General features: G+C 35.6%; 1 protein-coding gene across 1 annotated transcript in view; it reads left to right on the forward strand.

The window, feature by feature from the left end:
• LOC150076004 (uncharacterized) overlaps positions 1-24012 on the forward strand; it is a 220368-nt gene that overhangs the window by 59824 nt on the left and 136532 nt on the right. Inside the window, exon 4 of the mRNA XM_090387231.1 lies at positions 1098-1260. Within this exon, the coding sequence (XP_090243357.1) occupies positions 1098-1260 (163 nt within the window). The remainder of the gene's footprint in view (positions 1-1097; positions 1261-24012) is intronic.

Below are 24012 nucleotides of genomic sequence, written 5' to 3' on the forward strand. Positions count from 1 at the left end.
CACTAGTGTTCTTTAAAAAGCATATACAAGGTGTCTGAAAAATATTGGTACAAACGTTTAGGGGAGGTAGGTAACATCTAAAGGAATGTGAATTGCATAGGAACCCATAACCGGAAACGTCACCGTAAGTTGGTACACGGTGCTGTTCATCAGTTTGCGAGAGGGAAAATTTCTGGTTTACTCATTCAAGCAGTAGTTGCCGCATGAAGACCATGCATCGATATACGAACTGTGAACTGGCAGACATGCACCTAGTGTATTCATTAGCAGAGGGCCCGCATGGTGTGTCCCCCATGCGGCACAACATCGCTTTGCAATAAATGTGTGGGCAGATATGGTCGGTGACTGGTTAGTCGGCCCATACCTGTTACCATCTCGTATGAACTCCGCTGAATATCGGATCTTTCTTGAACAAGTTCTACCAGGGTTACTTGACGATGTTCCAGAAATGTGAAATGCAACATTTCGTTTCAACATGACCGGGGGCCTGCCCATTATGGTAGGTGTGTTCATGACCATTTGAACAGGCGTTTTGGGCATCGATGGATTGGCCGTGGTGGACCTGTTGCCTGGCCCCACACTCACCTGATTTATCGAGCCTTGATTTCTTTCTGTTGGGGGTCCCTCAAATCTATCGTGTATGAATCGCCTGTGGAGATGGAAATGGATTTCGTGGCGAGACTCGTCTGCGCTGCTGCTACAAATTTGAAACTCCAGGTGTGTTTGACCGTGTCCGCCAATCCATGCTGCTTCGGTGTCACGCATGCATCGCGTCTCATGGTGGAACCTTCAAGCATCTGTTGTAACATCATGAAATGCATCCATCTCGTACTCCATTGTTAATATTATGTCAAATAAATGTTTACCACTAATTACTGTCTTGTGTCATTTCTGCTTCTTGTGCCTCTGCTACTACTTTCCCGTGACGTTTCCGGTTATGGGTTCCTATGCGATTCACATTCCTTTAGATGTTACCTACCTCCCCTAAACGTTTGTACCAAAATTTTTGAGACACCCTGTATAAACGATATTCAGTAAAAAGAGAAAGCTAAAAAAAAAAAAAAAAAAAACTGATAATTCTTTTTTTTTTGCATTAGCACACTTAAAAGGCGAAGCAAATTCAAGAAGAATAATAGTTCTAAAAGTCACTTTCGGAGATCCTGGTCACAGAGCTTAAGGGATTTAGCCAAAGGTAGTACAGATACCCTGAATGATGAATGCTACAGTGAAAATTATAGTGATATCCAAGAATGGGAAATGGTAAAATATTTACTGTTTATTTAAATTTAAGTGTCTCAATTTCAATAATTTGTTTTGTAGATATTCATTAGATTGTTAATATTTTAGGTAAATTGACTATTTAGTTTGATGACTTTAGAGGACCTGAAAAATGTGCACAAAAAATTGGTTAATACAATATTGGGTAATATTGAATTAACATCGATGGTTCGACTGTTGACGATCCTGCTCAGATAGCAAACAAATTGAATGAGTATTTTTATCTACATTCACACATGAGGAATTATTAAGGTTTGAAAATGGCAGTAGGTTATCAAATTGTAGCAGGATACTTAATTATTTTGTAATCACTGAGAGCAAAGTGGAGGAGAAACTGTTGAAGTTAAACATAAGAAAAGAACCTGGGGTGGATGGGATCTATCCAGTTATATTAAAGGAGGCAGCAAAGCAACTAAGCAAACCCTTAGCCATAATTATGAGAGCATCCTTGGACTCAGGGGAGGTTCCCACGGACTGGAGATGTGCAAATGTATCCCCAATTCACAAAGGGATCGAAGGGTGACACGAGTAATTACAGACCAGTTAGTTTAACTTCTGTTCCGGATAAAATAATGGAGTCACTTGTTAAAGATGCATTGCAGGATCATCTAGACAAGACTGCAGCAATAATTCAGACACAGCATGGATTTGTTAAGGGAAAGTCTTGTCTGAAAAATTTGATAGGATATTATGATGTAGTTACAAAGGAACTGGATGCAAAAAATAATTTTGATATCATATATTTGGATTTCATTTTGACACTGTTGTGCATGAAAGACTATTGTACAAATTGCAGCAGGATGGTATTAAGGGTAAGTTGCTACAATGGATAAAAGGATGGTTAAGTGGGAGAAGACAGAGGGTGGTAATCAATGGGTGCTGCTCTTCGTGGACTAATGTTATTAGTGGAGTTCCACAGGGTTCGGTGTTGGCTCCACTGTTGTTTTGTATATTTATCAATGATATTGATGAAGGTATATCAGGCTTAGTGTCGAAGTTTGCAGATGATACAAAGGTTGGCAGGGTTGTTAATGACAGTAATGGCAGTGTGCTACTGCAACAGGATCTAGATAATTTGGGCAGATGGGCTAAGAAGTGGCAACTGAAGTTTAACCTTGACAAATGAAAAGTACTGCATATGGGTAGAAGTAACTCCAGAGAAACGTACCAACTGTATGGTACTACACTTAAGGTGGTAGAAAATGAAAAAGACCTGGGAGTAATTGTGCAGACGGGCTGCCAGGGCAGGTCTTGGGGTTTTGTCAATGATATATAGGAATTTTGCTAGCAGCGAAAAGGAGGTGATTATCCCTCTGTACAAGGCAATGGTCAGGCCACACCTTGAGTACTGCATACAGGTCTGGAGCCCTCATTTTAGGAAGGATGTAGATTTAAAGGTAAGTGCAATGGGACAATAATTGGATGGGAGGGATTTGTTGCCAGTTTTTAGAAACTGGCTGGATATGAGTAAATTTTTGTACAGAAGGAAAAACACCAGTGAAATAAGAGTGTGCAAAGGTGACATGCATTGCAACCTGATGTCATTTCAACAAGTGGAGAAATGACATCAGGACCTGGAGCTTTCTTGTCATCAACATTATTCAAAATTTTTGTGACATCCTTTTGATGGATGTGACCATAGGGGACATTGAATGTAGTGTACTGGGAATGGTAGGAGGTGGTTTACCACGATCACCAATATAAGAGTTAGAAGTAAAGTAGGATACTAACAGGTTGACTTTATATTTAGCTGAGGTGGCAATAGAACCATCATGTTATAAGAGAGAGATTGGAGTAGAGATAGGCTGAAGTTGTAGCCAGTAGCTTTGGCAAGAGATTATAATGGATACTACTGTTTGGACAAGAAACAAGTTTTTTACTTTAAGCCTGTACAAAATCTAGTTTGAATTGATTACTAACTGCTAACAATTGTTGTGAGCTTAGTGTAGGCAGAAAATTAACCTGGAGATTTGGATGTGAGCCAGTTGATACGCAACTTTCTTATCTTGAACAGTCTTAGCACATTTATTGGAAAACCACGGTTTAGACAGGACAAGATTCCAAGACAGAGTATGGAATAAAGGATTTCATCCATACAAGAATAATTTCATTGAGATAGAGTAAACATTGACATAAAAATTTAAAAGTAATCCAACCAAGGAAAAGAAGAACGGAAATGCAATCATTCCATTTCACATTCATGTAATGCCAAATAACACAAGGACAAGAATGACTACAAGAGAGGGTCCAGTAGAGAAGAGCTCCTTCACAAAGTGTGATCTGAGGTGTTTTGAGGACACTCACCTTGATCATGTACTTTCAAGTGTTATTTATGAGAAAAAGGTCAAGAGTGTTGGGTGTGTGTGGTTAGGATTGTCTGGTATTGTAGGAAGTAGATGAACAGTTTGTTCAGGGTCATTAGTAATTGCAAAAGCTTTGGCATCGCAACCAGCTGAGTTTTTGTGACTAGAAAATGGAAGCCAACTGGAGCTGTGAACATTAAAATCACTAAAGAAAATTACCTCACTGTTAGGAAAGTTGGACTGGAGAAAGTTGAGTTTTACAGGAAAAGAATTAAGAGTTCCAAGTGTTTATTTGGAATTGGGAGATTGATAGAGGCAGAGTTTAAGCCAGAGAAGATTGAAAAGAGGAGATTCCAAATTACTGAGTCTCTGATGGAATATCAGAGCAGACACAAGTACTACATTTGAAGTGAAGGGAATCATACAGCAAATAATTAGGAGTGAAAGTTTGTTGTATTAGTCTGGCTATTCAGGGGATTTTTGTATATGGCGTACACACGGACTAAATCCAGCTCCTTGACAGACTCACTATCTTACAGAGTTGAGGCAGCAAGATTATACATTTGCTGATCCAGATGCCTCCTAGAGAGTTACCAGCAGGTTCGGTCTGGTGGACTAACTGGCAGCACCTACAAACACCATTCTAGATCTGTTCCCTTGAAATGCAAAGATTGGATCTTGTCGTGATGTCTATCATACCCAAAAAAGACATCAATCATACTGCATGATGGAAGAGATGGTGGTTGTGACGCTTTTCTCCGGAGACTAAACATAGGTTTCACCACTTCAAGCTCCAATAAGTAAAGTTGTGATATTGCTCCAGTTGACGAGAGCTGTCTACCACCACATGATGTCACATTATAGCTTTTTGTCAGGAGGTTGATTTGGAGAATAATCTGGAATATTAAGTAACCACCATAACTGAGAAGGAAGGAACGAACAAATATTATATTAACCTGTTTCTTAATATAGTCCATGAAAATGATTGCATAGCAGTTTGGCCAAAGAAAAGAGAAAATAACTGCCCAACAATTTTATATTTTATTCTCTAGCACTTAACAGGAAAAAGAGAAGAGGCAGCCTCCAGACTTCTTCCTAATTATTATGCAATATTTGTACTTTTCTTCAGGGTCTGATCCATAGGTTGTAATGGTGCTATTGGCTTCTCAGTGCTGTGGAAGACTTAGGTATTCTTATGTTGTTTAAGATCACATGATCTTAAACAACCGTGTGAAACCAGCAATCAGGCCTACCCCTCCCCACTCTGCAGTGTGCAGACTTGGGGAGGGGTAGGCCTGATTAGTCCCTGGATAGTATCTTGCAGTTGAAAAGAATACACTCAACCTAGAATTCTAAGCAGCAAAGTAACCAAGGTCCATTCCTTGGAATTCTATGTTGAGGTCTCCTGTAATGTTAGAATTGATTTCCAGAGCAGATCTAGTTGAATGAAGACTTTCTTAAAGAATGGGATTTCTGTTGAGAGTTTTGGTATTGCTAATTTTTGGCATGGTTCTGAAAAACCTTGTGTGGTGGTCATAATTAATTGTTCCAAGGAACATTTATGAACTACACTGAAATGTTACCAAGTTTTAAGCTGGAAAGTACTTACTTTAAACAATTGGTAATATTTAGCATTAAAATTCATTGAAAGAAACTTTTATATGAAAATGGACATGAAGTCCTGAATTGACTTTTAATGAAATAGTTTACCCTTAACAACAAAATGTATACAATAACAAGTTCAATGATGTACATACTAAATTACATGTCAGGCACATTAAATTTTAAGAAGAAATTAGATTTTTTAAGGATTTTAAATCTTAATGTGCCTGACATGTTAGATTTTTTCTAAAAATCTAACATGTCAGACACAATTTTTTTTCTTAAAATCTAACTTGTCTGACTTCACTATTTGGGTAACTTAGATTTTAAAAAATAAGTTTAATTTTTTCACTTCACTGTTTGTACCTCAGCATAATATTCAACTTTTTGAAATACTTTGCCTGTTTCCTTCTGAATTTTTCATAAATATTGAAATGCAACCCACATATCATCTTTCTGCTATGATTAATATATAATAAATAGTATAATTTATTATTTATACATTTAGTAAATTGATGACAAAAAAAAAGTTCTTCAAAAAGTGACTTTCATGTATGCCGTGATGAATATCATTGCATCCCTGTATAAGGCAATGGTGAGACTGCATTTATGGAATATTGTATTCAAATCTTTAGGTTCACACCTTCTAAGAATGGCTTAGAAGGTGTGAACTGCAATGTTTGGCAACTAAACATATAAGTGGGGGGGGGGGGACCTGATTGCAATCTTTAAGGCCCTGGAGGAGATAAGTAAAATGAATGAAAGAGGATTGGAGTATTTTCATGAATACAAAATCTTAGGGAAGGTTGGATCTTGTGAAGTTTGCCTTCCACAGCATAAAATAAATTATTGGGATAAATGACCTGCCATTGTATTTGAGGCAGAGTGTTTAGTAAAGTTCAAAGTGAAATTAGTTAATTTCTTTTAAGTTGATGGTAAACTTATGAGTGAGTAGGGAAAAATTTGCCTTTTTTGGCAGATGAAGAAAAGCTTGTTACCTTGCATCATTTAGCCATTCTAATACTAACCCTCGAGACTTGGAGCATTATTATCACGTTGCCAAACTTTTTACATGTTGTTTGAGACAAAGAAAAATACCTCAAGGCTAGAATAGGGCATTGTTGATTGTCATTAATAATAAAAAAATATATATCTTTTAAACATAACAAATAACTACATTAAAGCTCGATTTGAATATAGGCACCCTTTGAAATAGACTGGATTTAAAAGAAATGAATGTAGTACTTTATATGAATGTAGTACTTTAAGACTACATTCATATAAGACAGCTAATTTAAAAGCAAGCAAAGACTGGCATCTCGCGGTGAGATCGGCAAAAGGATGACCATACAAGAAAAGACTCCGATTACGTTGGTTACAGATATTCACAACCTGAGGTGATTTAATTGAGGTTTATAAGGTTCTGAGAGGGGTTAATAAAATGAATGAAGGTGAAATTTTCTTTTTTGCGGTTATAAAAAAACTCCAGAACTAGGGACCATAAATTCAAATTACAGGGGATGAGGTTTAGATTAGATTGTAGGAAGTTTTCTTTTAGCCAGCAAGTTGTTGATTACTGGAACAAATTGCACTCGCAGATAGTTGAGGCTGACAGTTTGAATAAATTGGATGATTACCTGTGTGAAGAGGGAAGCATATAATTTGTATTTCTTATCTACTTGTTTTTGCCACTGCAGCAGAAGCCTATGGCTTTCTTGCACTATACTATTGCATTTTTGTCACAGAAACATATGTAGTATATTTGACATAAATTGTCAAAATGGTTGGCAACATTTTGACTAACCTTGTATATATAATGCAAGTAAAATTTAAGTAAAACAGTAAAAAGGAAAAGTGTTGTAAAAAAGCAAAAACTACAGAAATCAATTAGAAAAACATAAGTAAGGGGGTAGAAAAAATTCTTTACATGGGAGTTCCAAAAAAAAAAAAAAAATTTTTTTTTTTGAGGAAAAGGAATAGTGGAAAGAATACATATAAGAATATAAAATATTTTAAATAAAAGACAATTATTCCACAAGTTTAAAGTCCAATAAAGAGTAAATTTAGACTAGTGCCTTATTGATAAATAATGTGACTCTAAAGATACCGTAAACTATCCACAGAAAAATGAAACTATCAAATATAGAGAACAGATGACCATTCTTGTCCCTTATCATTAGAAGGCAACAACAGTCATGGAAATTACTGCATTTTAAATGAGGCAGATTAAATGAAACATTGCAAATTAATGTCAGCCTGTTGATACAGTAGACCTGCAGAATGGTGGCCCTTATACAGTGAAGAGATAAAGACAAGAAAGCTTAAGCACTTATACAGCCACCAGTCCAAACTGCCAACAAGAGAGAAATCTAAAATAGGAAACCAGAAGTAAAAGGAAAATAGAAGGCAGTATGAATGTGGACAGCTAATCAGTTCACGACAATCAAGAGAAATAAAGGACAGCTAACATAAGAAGTAACTTTAGAAAAATCATCAATACTTTGCCTGGAACATTTATGCAAATTAAATTGACAGTAAATTTCACACACATGATATTTCACATTATTTGGCTCTGCATATCAAGAAGGCATTGGTCTAAATTTATACTGTATTGGACTTTAAACTCATGGTATATTTGCCTTTTATTTAAAATATTCTAAATTTTTATACATATTCTTTCCACTATTCCTTTTTCTCTCCTTTTTTTTTTTTTTTTTGTAACTCCTATGTAAAGAATTTTTTCTATCTCCTTACTTACATTTTTCTAATTGGTTTCTGTGGTTTTAGTTTTTTACAATGTTTTTCCTTTTTACTGTTTTATTTTAATTTTACTTATATTGTATGTTCTCTAGGCCAGTGGTCTCAAACTGGCGGCCCGTGGGCCGCATCTGGCCCCCAAAGCAATTTTACATGGCCCGCAAATACATTTCAATTATGTATTTGTTGTAAATATGGTGCTTATAGTTTTAGAGACATAGAGATATGGACTGAGCTTATGTGCGTGATCTGAAGGAAAAAGAGAGAATGAATAGGTTGGGGCTTTGTCTTTGTCACTGTATGCTTGTATGCCAGGCCACGTGATTGGGTAAGGTGGGAGAACTTCCCATGTCGGTACAATCAGTAAATTTAGTTCGCCAGCCGACACTTGGTGGCGCTTCAGTATTCTTGTGTTTCCGATTTTTTATATTGAGTTGGTACTTCTGATATATATTTTCCTTGAGTCAGTCTCTAGTTGGTTAGCTGGATGGCACAGCTGCGCAGTTCATATTGCTATATAGATGGAAACAAACTAACGTACGGCTTATAAAAACCTGTTTATTTGTGCTTGTTGTTAGATCTACAATGTATATCTAACGATAAACTATAGGTATTGATATAATGTGGAGTCTACATTATATCAATACCTATCGTTTAGAATTGTGCATAACTTTTGAGTGTTGCATTCATACAAAAATTCATCTTGTTAAATTAAAGTTGTAAATAAAATTATAATAGTGATTTTAATTAAGAGATTAAACTGCAAGCCATGTTTTTAACAAAGGGTAAAAGAAAAATGGACGAAGAAGGACGTGTTTTTGAAGATAAATAGGAAATTATGTACTTTTGTGGTGTTGTGAGCAATAAAATTGTATGTTTTATTTGTAATAAGGGAATATCAGTTCCAAAAGAATACAATTTACGTCGCCATTACAAACAAATCATAAAGAAAAATTTGAAATGTTGGAAGGCAAATTGAGGGAAGAAAAGTTACAGTTTCTGAAATCTGGCTTACAATGACAACAATTTTTTTTTTTTTACTGAAGCAAATAAATCCAGTGAAGCAACAGTTCATGCAAGTTTTGCTCTTGCACACATCATTGCAAAACAATCAAAACCATTTACTGATGGCGAATTCCTTAAAGATTGTTTGATTGAGTCTGCTGAACTTCTTTGTCCTGACAAACAACAATTATTTAAAAATATTAGTTTGTCAGCCAACACGGTAGCGGAACGTATTAACGAAATCGCTAGTGATTTACGATGTCAGTTAAAAGAAAAAAGTGTAGATTTTGCAGCATTCTCAATAGCAGTTGATGAGAGTACTGACATCACAGATATAGCACAACTTGCCGTTTTCGTACGAGGTGTTACTGATGAATTTGAAGTAATTGAGGAATTATTGGAAATAATCCCTATGAAAGGAAAAACTGGTGCACAGGATATTTTTTCTGAAATAAAAACTGTAATAGATAAATATAAATTAAGTTGGGATAAAATGGTTGGATTTGCAAGTGATGGTGCAGCTGCTATGGTTGGTTAAAAAAATGGAGTAGCGGTAAAATTACGAATTATAGTGAAAGAAGAAAATTTTCAGAATAATTTTTGTACTATACATTGCATTATTCATCAAGAAGCACTTTGTGTCAAAAGTTTGCAGGTGGATAATGTTATGGAAACAGTAACTAAAACAGTAAACTTTATCCGTGGATGAGATCTGAATCATCGAGAATTTGTTGCATTGCTTGAAGAAATTGAGTACGAAGAAATGATTTATTATAACGAGGTGATGTGGTTAAGTCGAGGAGCTGTAGTAAAACAGTTTTTTGATTTAATAAATGAAATCAAAATTTTCATGACACAAAAAAATAAAACCGTCAACGAGCTACATAACGATACATGGATAACAGATTTAGCATTTCCTGTTGACTTAACCGGCCATTTAAATATTCTCAATAAAGAGCTGCAAGAAAAGAATAAACTTATCACTGACATGTATGCTTGTATTAAAGCTTTTAAAGTTAAATTGCAATTATGGGAAACACAAATGAAATCAAAATTTCGTACATTTCCTACATCTTAAATCCTGCCTTATTATTTCAAATGAAAAATCTCAAGAATATGCAAGAAAAATAGCATTATTACAACAAGAATTTGAAGAGATTCAAAGATTTTAATGATTTGGAGTCTGATTTTACATTATTTTCATTACCATTTATCTTCACCAGAAAATCTTCAAAGATTTGAAGATACAGATTTGATTAACTTTTATTCGTACGTGTCAAAAGATAAATACCCTCAGTTATGAATTTTTGCAATAAGAATAATCGCTTTGTTTGGGAGTACATTTATATGTGAACAATTTTTTTCGCAGTTGAAAATTAATAAGTCTAAGAAAAGAACCCAATTGACCGATAAGCATCTACATTTCTAGTCATTTTTCTCCAAGGCTACAAACTTTATCAGAATCAAAACGCCACAAAGTGTCAAGTTGTAGTAAGAAATAAAGAAGTTTATAATTATTTACATATAAACATATGTTTTTTTTCTGTATGTGTCGAAGAAAAATTTAATAAATAAAAGAAAAGAGAATAGGTTGTCATTATTTATTCTCAAGTTCTGTCCCACTTGGAAAGTTTTCATAATTGGTTTATTTTTAGTTTAAGTTAAAAGTAAGTTATTTAGTGGTTAATTCAACATATTAGAATTATTTGAAATAAATGTCAGTCTGAAAATTTAATATTTAGCTGTCAATACCTTTGAATTACAAAGCGTAACCAACAGAAATTTTTTTCAGGTATCAACCTTTAGATTTCAGATAGAAAATAAATATAAATTTGAATTTTTTCCTTTGCGTTATTATTATTATTGTTTATGTATGTTTTGATAAATATTTAGTAAGTGATTGGGCATCTAAAGAAAATAGAAAAGAAAATTTAACCGAAAGAAAGAGTTTCATAATTTTAGCCAGAGAGAGAAGGAGAAAAATATAAGTTTGAGAAATAAAAAGTAAGTATAGAGAAAAACATTGTAGAAAATACAATTGAACATTATTGAAATAAATTTTCAATTAAACCATGTTCGAGGCAAATTAAATTTTAAAAGTAAAATTTCCAAACTTATTATAAACTTACACGCAACACACCACACACGTGTAACACCAGGTTATAAGGGGGTGGTATCCATACATTAGGGGTAGGTACGGTGCAATATATATATATATCCAATATTTTAAATTAAATAAAATAAAACATAAGCCAGTAGTATGGCAAAAACTGTAGAGCGAAAATTAACATAAAAATGCCCCATATCGACAGAGGACCACGAGGCCAATAATGGTCATGGAATCGCTGCATTTCAATCGCTATACAAATCGTCGCCATGGTGAAAGGATCGAAGTACCAATTCACCCTCCCTCCTCCGATCGATCCACCAGTGCAGAGGATTTGCACGGCGGTGGTCCTTATGCAGCGAAAAATAAACTATAGAACAGACAGCACTCTAGAGCAGAGCCACACCACTGACATACTGTAAGCTGAATCAGCTTATATAGAAGAAAAAAGGAAAATAGATGGCGACACAGGCATTGCTAAATTAGCATATCGACCCATTACTATTGAATTATATTAAATGTTGACGAAAGTTAAATTATAATAAAATGAATAAATAATCAAGCATTCATTAGAGGCAGCAACTTGCAATTCCTCCATATGAAGCCGAAATATATACTATCATTGAATTATATTAAATATTAACATAAATTAAATTATAATAAAGTGAATAAATAAATAAATAAATAAATAAATAATTAGGCATTCATTAGAGGCAGCGACATGCAATTCCTCCATATGAAGCTGAAGTACATCCAATATTTTAAATTAAATAAAATAAAACATAAGCCAGTAGTATGGCAAAAACTGTAGAGCGAAAATTAACATAAAAATAACCCAAATAAACAAACAAACGAAAAAAAAAGGATAGACATAATCGTAGCCCGATAACCCTTGTATAATTTCGAGTTTTAAATCCGATTAATAAAAACTATACAAATTTTAGGATAATGCCAATTATATAATAATTCAGTGGTACACCCCCCCCCCCCGAGAGGTACCAGTTCCGAAAGACGTGAAATATCACCAAAAGAGGGTTAAAGGAACTACCAAACGATAACAAAATCAAAATAAATATAGACTGACCATTATGCCCCATATCGACAGAGGACCATGAGGCCAATAATGGTTGGAATCGCTGCATTTCAATCGCTATACAAATCGTCGCCATGGTGAAAGGATCGAAGTACCGATTCACCCTCCCTCCTCCGATCGATCCACCAGTGCAGAGGATTTACACGGCGGTGGTCCTTATGCAGCGAATTTCCATGACCATTATTGGCCTCATGGTCCTCTGTCGATATGGGGCATAATGGTCAGTCTATATTTATTTTGATTTTTTTATCGTTTGGTAGTTCCTTTAACCCTCTTTTGGTGATATTTCACGTCTTTCGGAACTGGTACCTCTCGGGGGGGGGGATACCGCTAAATTATTATATAATTGGCATTATCCTAAAATTTGTATAGTTTTTATTAATCGGATTTAAAACTCGAAATTATACAAGGGTTATCGGGCTACGATTATGTCTATCCTTTTTTTTTCGTTTGTTTGTTTATTTGGGTTATTTTTATGTTAATTTTCGCTCTACAGTTTTTGCCATACTACTGGCTTATGTTTTATTTTATTTAATTTAAAATATTGGATGTACTTCAGCTTCATATGGAGGAATTGCATGTCGCTGCCTCTAATGAATGCCTAATTATTTATTTATTTATTTATTTATTCACTTTATTATAATTTAATTTATGTTAATATTTAATATAATTCAATGATAGTATATATATATATATATATATATATATATATATATATATACAGTGAAACTTTCCTTTAACGTACAGCCATGGGGAACGAAAATGTGTCTGTTAGAGAGAAGTGTCCGCTAACAAGAAGTCTGAGGGAGAAAAAAAAAAAAAAAGAAAGAAAGAAAAATCGTTAAATGTTTAATGTAAAATTAAATTAAAATATATACAGATTTTGAACAATATTTTTGTAAATAATATACAATTACATACACAAGAGATAGAAAAATCGTTAAACGTTTAATGTAAAATTAAATTATATACAGATTTTGCACAATATTTTTGTAAATAATATACATACAGTAATCACTTATTTTCTTCTGCACCTTCTTCCGGCTGATAATTTTGTTTTCAACATTTGTTTGGAGTGAAGAAACCGTCGAAAGTCCTTCAGTATCTTCTTCAGCGGCGAAAAACATTTTTAAACGATTGATTTGTATGAGCGCTTCTTCTATTTTCATCGGTGGTTCGTCGTTAATATGTTCTTCGACAGAATGACCTCCTTCCATTTCTTCATCCTCATGAGGAACTTCTTAAAAAATATCGATGATAATGTCGTTGATATCTATAGCACCATCTTCTGTAGTGAGGTTCGAGTCTATATCTTTGTAGCCAGGGTCACTTGTAGCTGAAATATCTTACATTATCAATAGATGTTGAAGTTCTTGTTCTTCTTGGTGCTCCACATTGCTGTTCATAACTTCACTTTTTGCGTTTGAGAAGCCAGACTTTACAAAACAGTTCACGACAGTTTGTTTTCTAATTGTGTTTACTGAAGAGGAAATCCATTGAATCGAATCTAGGATGCTGATTTTCTTTGCAAGGTCACTCGCACATGTTACATTGTTCGTGTTTGCAATGAGATGTCTTAAAACACGTTTTCTGTAGTGAAGTTTAAATTTTTATATTATCCCTTGATCCAAGGGCTGACACTCTGCAGATGTGTTTGGTGGCAGAAAAACGATTTGAATGTTGGACAATTCAATGTGCGGGTGAGATGCAGCATTATCCATGAAAAGAATAATTTTTCTGTTTTGACGAATCATGTTTTGGTTAAAGTGACGTATCCATTCGCTCATGATATCCCGTGTCATCCACGCTTTTTTATTAGACTTCCAGTCAACATTCGAAAGATTCAACTTTATGCCCTTGAATCAACGAGGATTTTGTGGTTTTCCTATAATAAGAGGTTGTTCAAAGTCTCCCAGCATATTTGTACAGAATAGTACAGTCAATCGTTCCTTAGAAATTTTTCCGTCCTGGCACTTTTCGTTTTTTAGACTCATTGTTTTTTCAGGAAGAGCTTTAAAAAACAACCCTGTTTCGTCACAGTTGTAAATATCCTTAGCTTCAAAATCACGACATAAATCTTCCAATTTGACGGTCCACTCTGTTAGAACCCCAGTATCAACAGATCCACCTTCACCACTTACGGTTTTCCAATAAATTTTATGCCGAGTTTTGAACTTGTCTAGCCATCCCACAGAAGCTTTGAACTCATTTACTCCCCTTTTCCCTAATAATAGGCCCATTAATGGGAATTTTTTTAGCATGTTCGCGACAAAACCACTCATACGTAACATTGTCAATTTGAAGTCCAACAGTTTTCGGGAATGATTTTTGAACCTGGTCATTTCCGTGTTGCCAAAATTGTTTGAGCAGTTCATTTTTTTTTCTTTTGGATGTCGCTTACCTGCGTCTTCCCGATTTTGAATTTTGCAGCGAGATTGCGAACACTATTTTTTTGCCGATCATACGCATTAATGAGTTCGACTCATTTTTAAAGTTAAATGTTTATGAGAAAACATTGTGCACTTCACACGACACTGAACAAAACTGAAAACTGAAACGGAAAAGACGAAAGGCCGACCATATTCCCCCCCCCCTGCACACACCGAATTCATCAGAAGTTTTACACGTGCCTTAAAATTCTTGAAAAAGGTTTAGAACCGCGATGTAAACCTTGTTAAAATTCAGAGAATCGGAAATAGAAAATAAACACACGATTGAGGCAATATGTGGAAGAAACGTTCCTAGAAAAAGGGCCGTGAGCTCGCCCGCTGTCCGTTATGGGGAGATCAAATTAAGTGCTAATCTAAACGAAACAGTGCAGATTGCCTGTCCGCGTCCGTTGCAGAGAATGTCCGCTAGACAGAAGCTGCAAACACGTTAAAACCAATAGAGGTGAGTTGGGGAATTTGAAAATGTCCGTTGTAGAGAGATGTTCATTAACGAGAGGTGTCCGTTAGGAGAAGTTTCACTGTATTCACTCATTTTGTTAAAAAAAAATTCCGGCCCATCAGCTGCTTTCAGATCGTGCATTCGGTCCACATGCAATTTGAGTTTGAGACCACTGTTCTAGGCAACATTTTGTTGGACATGCTAATGTTGTCTTATGTTTGCCATTCCATCTTTAATTTTCTCTTTCTTAAATTTACTTTTAGTTTAATTTACATTTTATATATGTCATTTATATATTTTAAAGGAGACCCTTCTGCCTGTTAAATCAGGGACCACCTTCAGGAAAAAACAGAAAACTGTGTTTTAGCATTAGTTAATGCATTAGCATTAGTAGAGGCATACGACGCAAGAAAGCAAGCTTATGCAGCATCAGCCAAAAAAAAAAAAAAAACTCCTCCTATTTCACCCCTCCATTCGTTCCAAATGCCTGTCCAGCTCAGCCTTATTTAGGCTATCAACTTCCACAACAAAAGATGGAAGTCTGTTCTACCAATCAACAACCTGCTGACTAAAGGCGAACTTCTGCACATCCATTCTACAACTGTCTTTCCTCAATTTGAATCTATGCTCCCTCAGGTTCTTAATCTGAGCAGGAGGAAGAATCCCATCAGCATTCTGGTTGCTCAACCTATTCAAGGCTTATACACTCCAATCAGATCACCTCTCAGGTGGGCGCCTCCGTAGCCAGGTGGGAAGGAGCAGCAGTGCGTAGCACATGCTTCTTGATTAGACCGGGGTTCGAGCCCGTCACCACCAAATACGGAGTATGCGGAAAGGTCGAGGAATGACCACCGCATATCCCGGAGCAATATGGCCTTAGTTGCTAATGCTCCTTAAAACCAAAAAACAAACAAACAAACCTCTCAGGTGCCTACTCTCCAGGTGCTGCAATTTGCAGAACTCAAGCCTTTCTTGGTAAGAGCATCCCTTTGTTCCCATCACCAATCTTGTTGCCCTTCTTTGCACTCATTCTAGCAACTCTACATCCTTCCTAAAATGAGGCCTCCAGACCTGTACACAGTATTCTAGGTGTGGCCTGACCATTATCCCTTGTATTATCCCTGCTAGCAAAATTCCTATATATCATTTACAAGATATATAGGACTGCACTGCTCAGCAAACTTCATATTTGACTGCATAATTACCCCCAGGTCTTTTTCACTTTCCACTTCCCTGAGTATAATACCACACTCAGGGAGGTACGTTTCTCTTGGATTATTGTTACTCATATGCAGTACTTTGCATTTGTCAATGTTAAACATCAATTGCCACTTCTCAGCCCATTTGCCCAACTTATCCAGTTGTCCCTTGCCACATTTCAAGAAATATAAGTAAAATATTACACTTTTTCCAGTTTCCACTATGTTAGGGATTAATTTGTGCTAAATACAGTAAACCCCCGGTATTCGCGGGGGGTTACGTTCCTGAGAAATGTCGCGAATACCGAAAACGCGAATACTGAGTTATGGCTCCCATAGTAATAAAGGGGTTCCGTTCCAAAGTATGAAATATATAAGAAAAACTAGTCTAAAATTTTGTCTATGTATGTATTATATGTACCTTCATAATATGACTATGTACATAGACAGTACATAGTGAAATGCAAGCATATGGCATCGAAATGAAAATAAGAAATAATTTAATATTAAATGTAATATGCCTTTGCTAGCAAAAAAACTTATCCCGCCAGTGCTATTACCAGTTTCGCTAAAGTGTTGATAAAGGAGTTTTGCCTTTTCACGAATGATGAGTGAACTTAACGGAATTTTATTTTGAGCTCGGTCTTCTATCCACAGGTTTAAAGCTTTTTCCATTTTTTCTAATTTAACATCACGAATTACAGAGCAAATTTTTGAAACAGTTAGCGTGTTTTCACTGACACTACGGCGGATTTTTTCTTCCGATTTTTTGATTGATCGTACCGTTGACTCATTGATTTTATAATGTTTTGCCACTGAGGAGACACTTTCACCAATAGAAATTTTATCTAATAACTCAATTTTATTCGCTAATGTCATCACCTTCTTTGATCATTTCACATTTCTCTTGTTATTCGTAGCCATATTTTTGTAGGGGTTAGAAAGAACTTGTCCACAATAAAGTCACTTTCTTCCGTTAACACACTCGAAAAAGTCTGTTTTACATTGCAAAATGGTAGATTTATCATTTTTTGCAAGCATATCAATTTATAAATTGATAAATTTATTCAATTTATGAGCAAATAAATTAAAAGCAAATGATGAAACCTTCCATGACAAGCGCATAACACATACTGAACAAGGATTAGCGAGAAACATCTACCATCTACGCTCGCGATTTGTCACCCCTCTCCCTCCACCCACTGAGCGTTGTTTTGACCGGGAAAGATAATTTTAGCCACGCCCATGTTTTTTTTCTGGCGGAAAATATTCATGGCGCTTTAAAATTCACATTTTTTTTAGGTTTCATTTTATATTAAATCGGCGATCACGAATACGTGAAACCGCGAATAACCGGCGTTTACTGTATTGTATTATTTTATCTGTAAGTGAAGAATTTCATGTGTGACTTCCATATTCAATGTTTATCTTAGACAGGAAACATCCAGGTTTAAACCTCTCATAGAAAATATCTGCCCCATTCTGGGGCAGAAAATGGCGCAAAGAGACAGTTAAGCAGGATCAGACTACAAGAAGCTATTATTCATGTTATGGCACCATAAACTAAGTAACAAGGTACATCAAGAATCTTATACATTTTATGCCAGATTAATGCGATGCAGTAATTAAACCTTTGAATGAATCAGGAAAAAATACCTTATGGTTATTGGCATTTTTTCTTTGGTCTGAAGTGTATTTTGACAACTTTTTCTGAATAAATATTTCAGATTAGTGAGTTTTGTCATTTCTGTTCTCATTTATAAATAGAGTATTTACTGTATTTCCCACCATATAATATGCACTTTTTTCCCCCAGAAATATTTCTCTCTCTCTCTCTCTCTCTCTCTCTCTCTCTCTCTCTCTCTCTCTCTCAAAAAATCACCCTGCTTCTTTATAAGGTGATGGCCATGGCAATCATAAACAAGCATGTTATGTCTTGTCTTGTTCATAATTTTTCCAATATAATGGTAATTTTATGAAACTCTTGCTAAAATGTTAAAAATGCCCAAATTAGTTACTGGTAAATTTGACCTTTGGGAAAAAACCTTGCTGAATCTGTTAAGGTATCATTAATGAATATTTTTATAGGGTAACTGTAACCTTTCTGATCGCTCGCTGAGGGTGACGGTAGATGGCTGTCTGTCTTCTAACTTCTCCATTAATGCTGGTGTCACCCCAAGGTTCAGTTCTTTCCTCCCACTCTTTTCCTCTTGTATATTAATGACCTTCTTCCATTGACTGGAAATCCTATCCATAGTTTTGCCGATGATAGCACATTGCATTCCACTTTCCATTTTGAGAAACCTTGCCCTGCTCAATCAGCTTTAACTTCTCGAATATCCACTACCAATTCCTTAAATGCCGATCTCACAAAGGTTCCAGTGTCTGGGCCAATGTTGTGTTAAAGTCTTGGATTTTAATTAAAAATTAATAGGTAATGAAGATTTTAAGGCAAGCACAGGTTGGCTGAAAAACTTTAAACTGAGATACGCGGTATAAGTGAACTTGAAATTCAAGGCGAGAAACTTTCTGCAGACGAATCGGCAGCAGTGTCCTTTAAAAGTAAGTTTGCTTCAGTTATAGCAAATTATGAGAAAGAAAATATTTGTAATGTTGATGAGATGGGCTTATTATGGAAAGCATTACCTAGAAAAACCCTAGCCACTAAAAGAGAAATGCCTGCACCAAGCCTTAAGATGAGAAAAGGGCAAGTTACAATTGCTTTGTGTAAATGCCACTGAGACACACAGATTGCCCGTGCTTGTTATCGGTAAGGTGAAAAAACTGAGAGCATTTAAAAATCTTTCTAATTTTCCTGTTTTGTATAAAAATCATAAAAATGCCTGGATGGATGTTTCTGTTTTCCTAGATTGGTTTATATATATATTTTATCTTATTTAATTTAATTGTAAGGTAAGATTAAATTTATTTTATCTTACCGAAAAATTATCTGGAAAATTTGGCTATCCAGAAGAGGTCTGATAAATTATTTTGGATAACTGATGTTCTACTGTACGGCAGAAAGCAAGGCCTCTGTTATGTTATACAGGTAACCCTTGTATAATGCAGAGGTTAGGTTCCAGAAATATCACGCATTATAGAAATCGTGTTATGAGGTTCAGGTTCCATACAAAATGTAGGGTTATGTTCCATAGTGTTTTTTTTAAATTATAAAACAACAATGAAATTCAACAGAAACATATTTTATTCATTCAAGAATTCATGTAACTATTTAACAAATACATAGAATAAAATTATAAAAATTAGGAATGGTACATAAATTTTATTGCACATAATGCATAAATTTCAAAATTAAAGAAATGGATATTTTAATCATCATCACTGTAAATAAAGAATATCTATGAAAAAATATTTCGTAGATATTCTTTATTTACGAGTGGCCAGATGTCGTTATCACTTGAAATCTCTTCGGCATCATTTGTATAATTCTCGCTGGGTACTTCAACTGGTTTTCTTATCAAAAAGTTGGTAATAAGACCTTGCTTACCACTATGCTGCAATTTTTTATTAAGTTCATAATATGGAGCTAAACAACTGTCCAAATTGTCTTTTAAATTTTTCGGAGTGCTCTATTCAGGGATCATTATCCGTAAAATAACTTCCTAACTTTTGTGCCAAATTTAATCCTTCTGCTTATTTCTTTAGACTGAACTCTTCAACGGACTCAGCACAATCAAAATCTTCAGTAGAACTTTCCTCACCATTTGTATTTGGTTTGCCATCTTCTATTAATTGAACCAGTTCCTCCTCATTTAAATCTGTTTCTTCATAAATTAATTCACGAATTTCATTTTCAACCATATCAGAAAATTCCTCACCACCACAAATGTGTGCCAGGTTTGTTGTACGATTTAGTTCAGCATCCACAGGAGGTACGAAATTTTGATTAAGGACACCAGGCCATATTTTTTTTCAGCAAACTTTCAGTGTCATCATCATCAGCCATTTTCAATCCACTGCAGGATGAAGGCCTCTCCAGCAACTTTCCAGTTCCTTCTGTTTTGAGCACTGGCCATCCATTTACTACTCAAAAACTCATGAATTTCACCTATCCATCTCCGCCTTTGTCTTCCAGGTTTTCTTCTAGCTCCTCTTGGGTACCATTCTGTTATTTTCTTAGTCCATCTGTCATCATGTCTTCGAGCTATGTGTCCTGCCCAAGACCATTTTAGTTCTTTAGTTTTGATAAGAATGTCCTTTACTTGAGTTTGCTGCCTAATCCATGTGTTTCTCTTCTTATCTAACAGTCTGATTCCCAATATAATTCGTTCCATTCTTCGCTGTGTAGTTCTTAGCTTCTCTTCCATTCTTTTGGTGAGTGCCCAAGTTTCACTTCCATAAGTCATGGTGGGGAGTATACATTGATTCATTATTTTACGTTTCAGACAAACTGGGATATTGCTCTTCAGTATGTGACTATATTTCCTGAATGCTATCCATCCAAAATTTATTCTTCTCTTGACTTCCAGCCATTTATCATTATTACAGCTAATAACTTGTTCCAGATAAGTATGACTCCACCTTTTCAATTACTGCTCCTTCAATCATTATTTCCCTTTCCGTGGCATACTTGTTCATCATTACTTTTGTTTTAGCCATATTCGTCTTTAGTCCAAAATCCTTACTAACTGTGCATAACTGATTAAGATTTTCCTCTAATTCTTTGGGATCGTGGCTTATGACCACAATGTCATCTGCAAATCGTAAATGGTTTAGGTACTCTCCGTTCACATTGACTCCTTTCTGCGACCAGTCTAATCTTCTGAAAGCTTCCTCAAGGGCAGCAGTAAACAGTTTCAGAGATATTGTGTCTCCTTGTCGAACTCCTTTCTCGATTTTAAATTTGCTACTGTCTTTGTCTAGTCTAATAAAAGATGTAGCACTCTCATATATTTTCTTCAAAATCATAATATATGGAGTATCTATGCCTTGTCTTTCCAGTGCCCGAAACATTGCCTTATGCTGTATGGAGTCGAATGCCTTTTCATAATCCACTAATGCCAGGCATAATGGTGTTTTATATTCATTTGCTTTCTCCATTAGCTGTGATATTACGTGAAGGTGATCCGTAGTTGAGAATCCTGTCCTAAAGCCAGCTTGCTCTTTCGGTTGATTCTCATCAAGTATTCTTTCTAATCTGTTAGTAATGACCCTTGTGAACAACTTATAGATGTGGGATAACAAGCTAATTGGTCTATAATTTCCAATTTCTGATTTATCTCCTTTCTTAGGCATCATACCTTTTCTAATGCACTTTGTGAAGAGCCTTGCCAGTTTTTGTGTTATGTTTCTTCCTCCCAATTTTAACAACTCTACAGTAACTTCATCTTCCCCCGGGGCTTTTCGATTCTTCATTTTCTTCAATGCATGTTCTACCTCATCAGGAAGAATATCGGGTATGTTGTATGTGTTGCTACTTTGCAATCCATCTTCCCCACTGCTGGTATCATTCCCTTGCTCCTTGTATAATTCTCTATAGTAGTCTTCTGCTATTTGAGTTATGCCTTCTCTGCTGTTTATAAGTACACCATCGCTATTCTTCAGTTTCAGTATCATTTGTCTTTCTGTATTACTGCTCATGGCTGCTGATTTAAATCCTTTGTTTTCCCTTAATGCTTGTTCTACTTTTCTTGTGTTAAATCTTCTTATGTCCTCTCTGAGTCTCTTTCTAATGGCTTTGCATAACTCAGTATACTCAATTTTCTCCCTGTCAGTGTTTTTCTTGCTCTTCATTTGTCGTCTTTGGTTCATCATGACAAGTGTTTCTTGACTAATTTTTTCTTCTTTGAATTTCTGTTTCCCTATAGGTTTCTTGGGCTTTATCACTTTCAGAAAGTTGTAATATTCCTCGTCGATATCTTGGTCCTGAGCAGTCTGCAGAAGCTCAAACTTGTTCTTAAGTTCCAGTACATACTGCTTTTTCTCCTCCTCTGTTATTTCAAAGACCTTTGTATTATTTACTCGAGTCAGTTTTTTCCTTTCCTTTCCTACATCTATATCAAGTGTACATCTTACCATTCTGTGATCACTTCCAACATTTACCTTATTCAGGACGGTAACATCATTCACAATATATCTTGTGTTAGTGAGGATGAAGTCGATTTCGTTAGTTGTTAATCCATTTGGACTCTTCCATGTCCACTTTCTGTTCACCCTTTTCTTGAAAAAAGTGTTCATTACTGACATTCCTTGAGATTCTGCAAATTCCACAAGTCTTTCACCTCTTTTATTTCTTTCACCAATTCCAAAATTTCCTATAGTTCCTCTTTCTGCGCTGTTTTGGCTTTTTCCAACCTTAGCATTTGAAGTCCCCCATAATAATAGTGTAGTGGGTTTTCTGCTCATCTAGAAGACTCTCAATTTCAGTGTACATTTCTTCAACCTCTTCATCATCATGGCTCGATGTTGGTGCATAAATCATTATAATCTTTAGCTTGTACCTCTTAGAAATCTTGAGTATTAGTCTTGACACCCTTGGCGATGTACTTTTGAATTCCAAAATGTTGTTTTTAAAATCTTTATGGACCAGAAACCCAACTCCACCTTCACTCCTTTCACTGTTTCCATTGGTGTACAGCAGATTTCCACTTGATAAACTTATAAGTGATTCATTTCTTCTTCTTGTTTCAGCCAAACCGATGATATTCCAATTCGCATTTTCTAATTCCTTTTCCAGCTCTAATATCCTGTCTTCACCAATGAGTGATCGTACGTTATAACAGGCCAAGTTCAATTTCCGTGCATGGCAGCCTGGTCGTACCCAGAGATTCTTAGCACCCTCTGCTTCCACTCTGATCCTCTTGCTGCCGTAAGAGGGAGAGTGAAAGCTGCTGGGGACTGAGGGCCATTTGTATTGTTGTGCTCTCATTGCTGGAGGGTTTGGTCTTTTCCTCTTCACGCTGACCAGGCGTCTTGAAGAGAACCACTCTACACGTTCGTTGCCACCTAAGTTACGTAACAGGGCTTACCATCGAGAAGGTGTGCATGAGCGGATTTTAGGGAGGCAGGCCAACCGGACTTCTCCTAAATCTTCTGTAATAGAGAGATATTGGATCCATCAGTGTTTTAGGCTGAGTGTCTTATAACACACAGGATACCTGTTCCCCTCTAAGCCCCACTTTGAGGCAGTGTCATGTTTGGATTAGATTCCATTTTTTCCAAAATTAATTCGAATGTTTGTTGAATATAATACACTTTAAATGTTGAAATTATTCCTTGATCAAGGGGTTGAATAAGTGATGTTGTATTAGGCGGCAAATAGATTATTTTAATATTCGGATGGGTTACATTTTTTGAGTGCCCTGGCACGTTATCTAAAAGTAGTAAAATTTTAAAGTCGATATTCTTTTTCTATGCGTATCTTTCTATATCAGGCACAAAACAGTTAAAAAACCAATTTTCAAATATGCTAGCTGTAAGCCATGTTTTTTTGTTGGTTCTCCAATAAACAAGGAGGGTGGACTTTTCATTCGCTTTCATAGCACGAGGATTTATAGATTGGTTAATTAACATTGGTTTTGTCATGTAATCACCTGACTCATTACTACAAAGCAGAGTAATTCTGTCTTTAGAAACTTTGAATCAAGGAGCTGTTTTTTCATTTTTCGATATATAAATGCGTTTTGGCATTTTTTTCCAGTTTAACCCAAATTTTCTGCATTGAATACCTGGTCTGCACTATATCCACCTTCTTCAATGATTTTTAAAAGTTCTTCTGGGAATTTTCAGGCAGCATCTACATCTGCTGATGCTGATTCT

This window comes from Mastigoproctus giganteus, chromosome 13 (assembly GCF_048544385.1).
Source record: "Mastigoproctus giganteus isolate SK-2022 chromosome 13, ASM4854438v1, whole genome shotgun sequence".
Lineage (NCBI taxonomy): Eukaryota > Metazoa > Arthropoda > Arachnida > Uropygi > Thelyphonidae > Mastigoproctus > Mastigoproctus giganteus.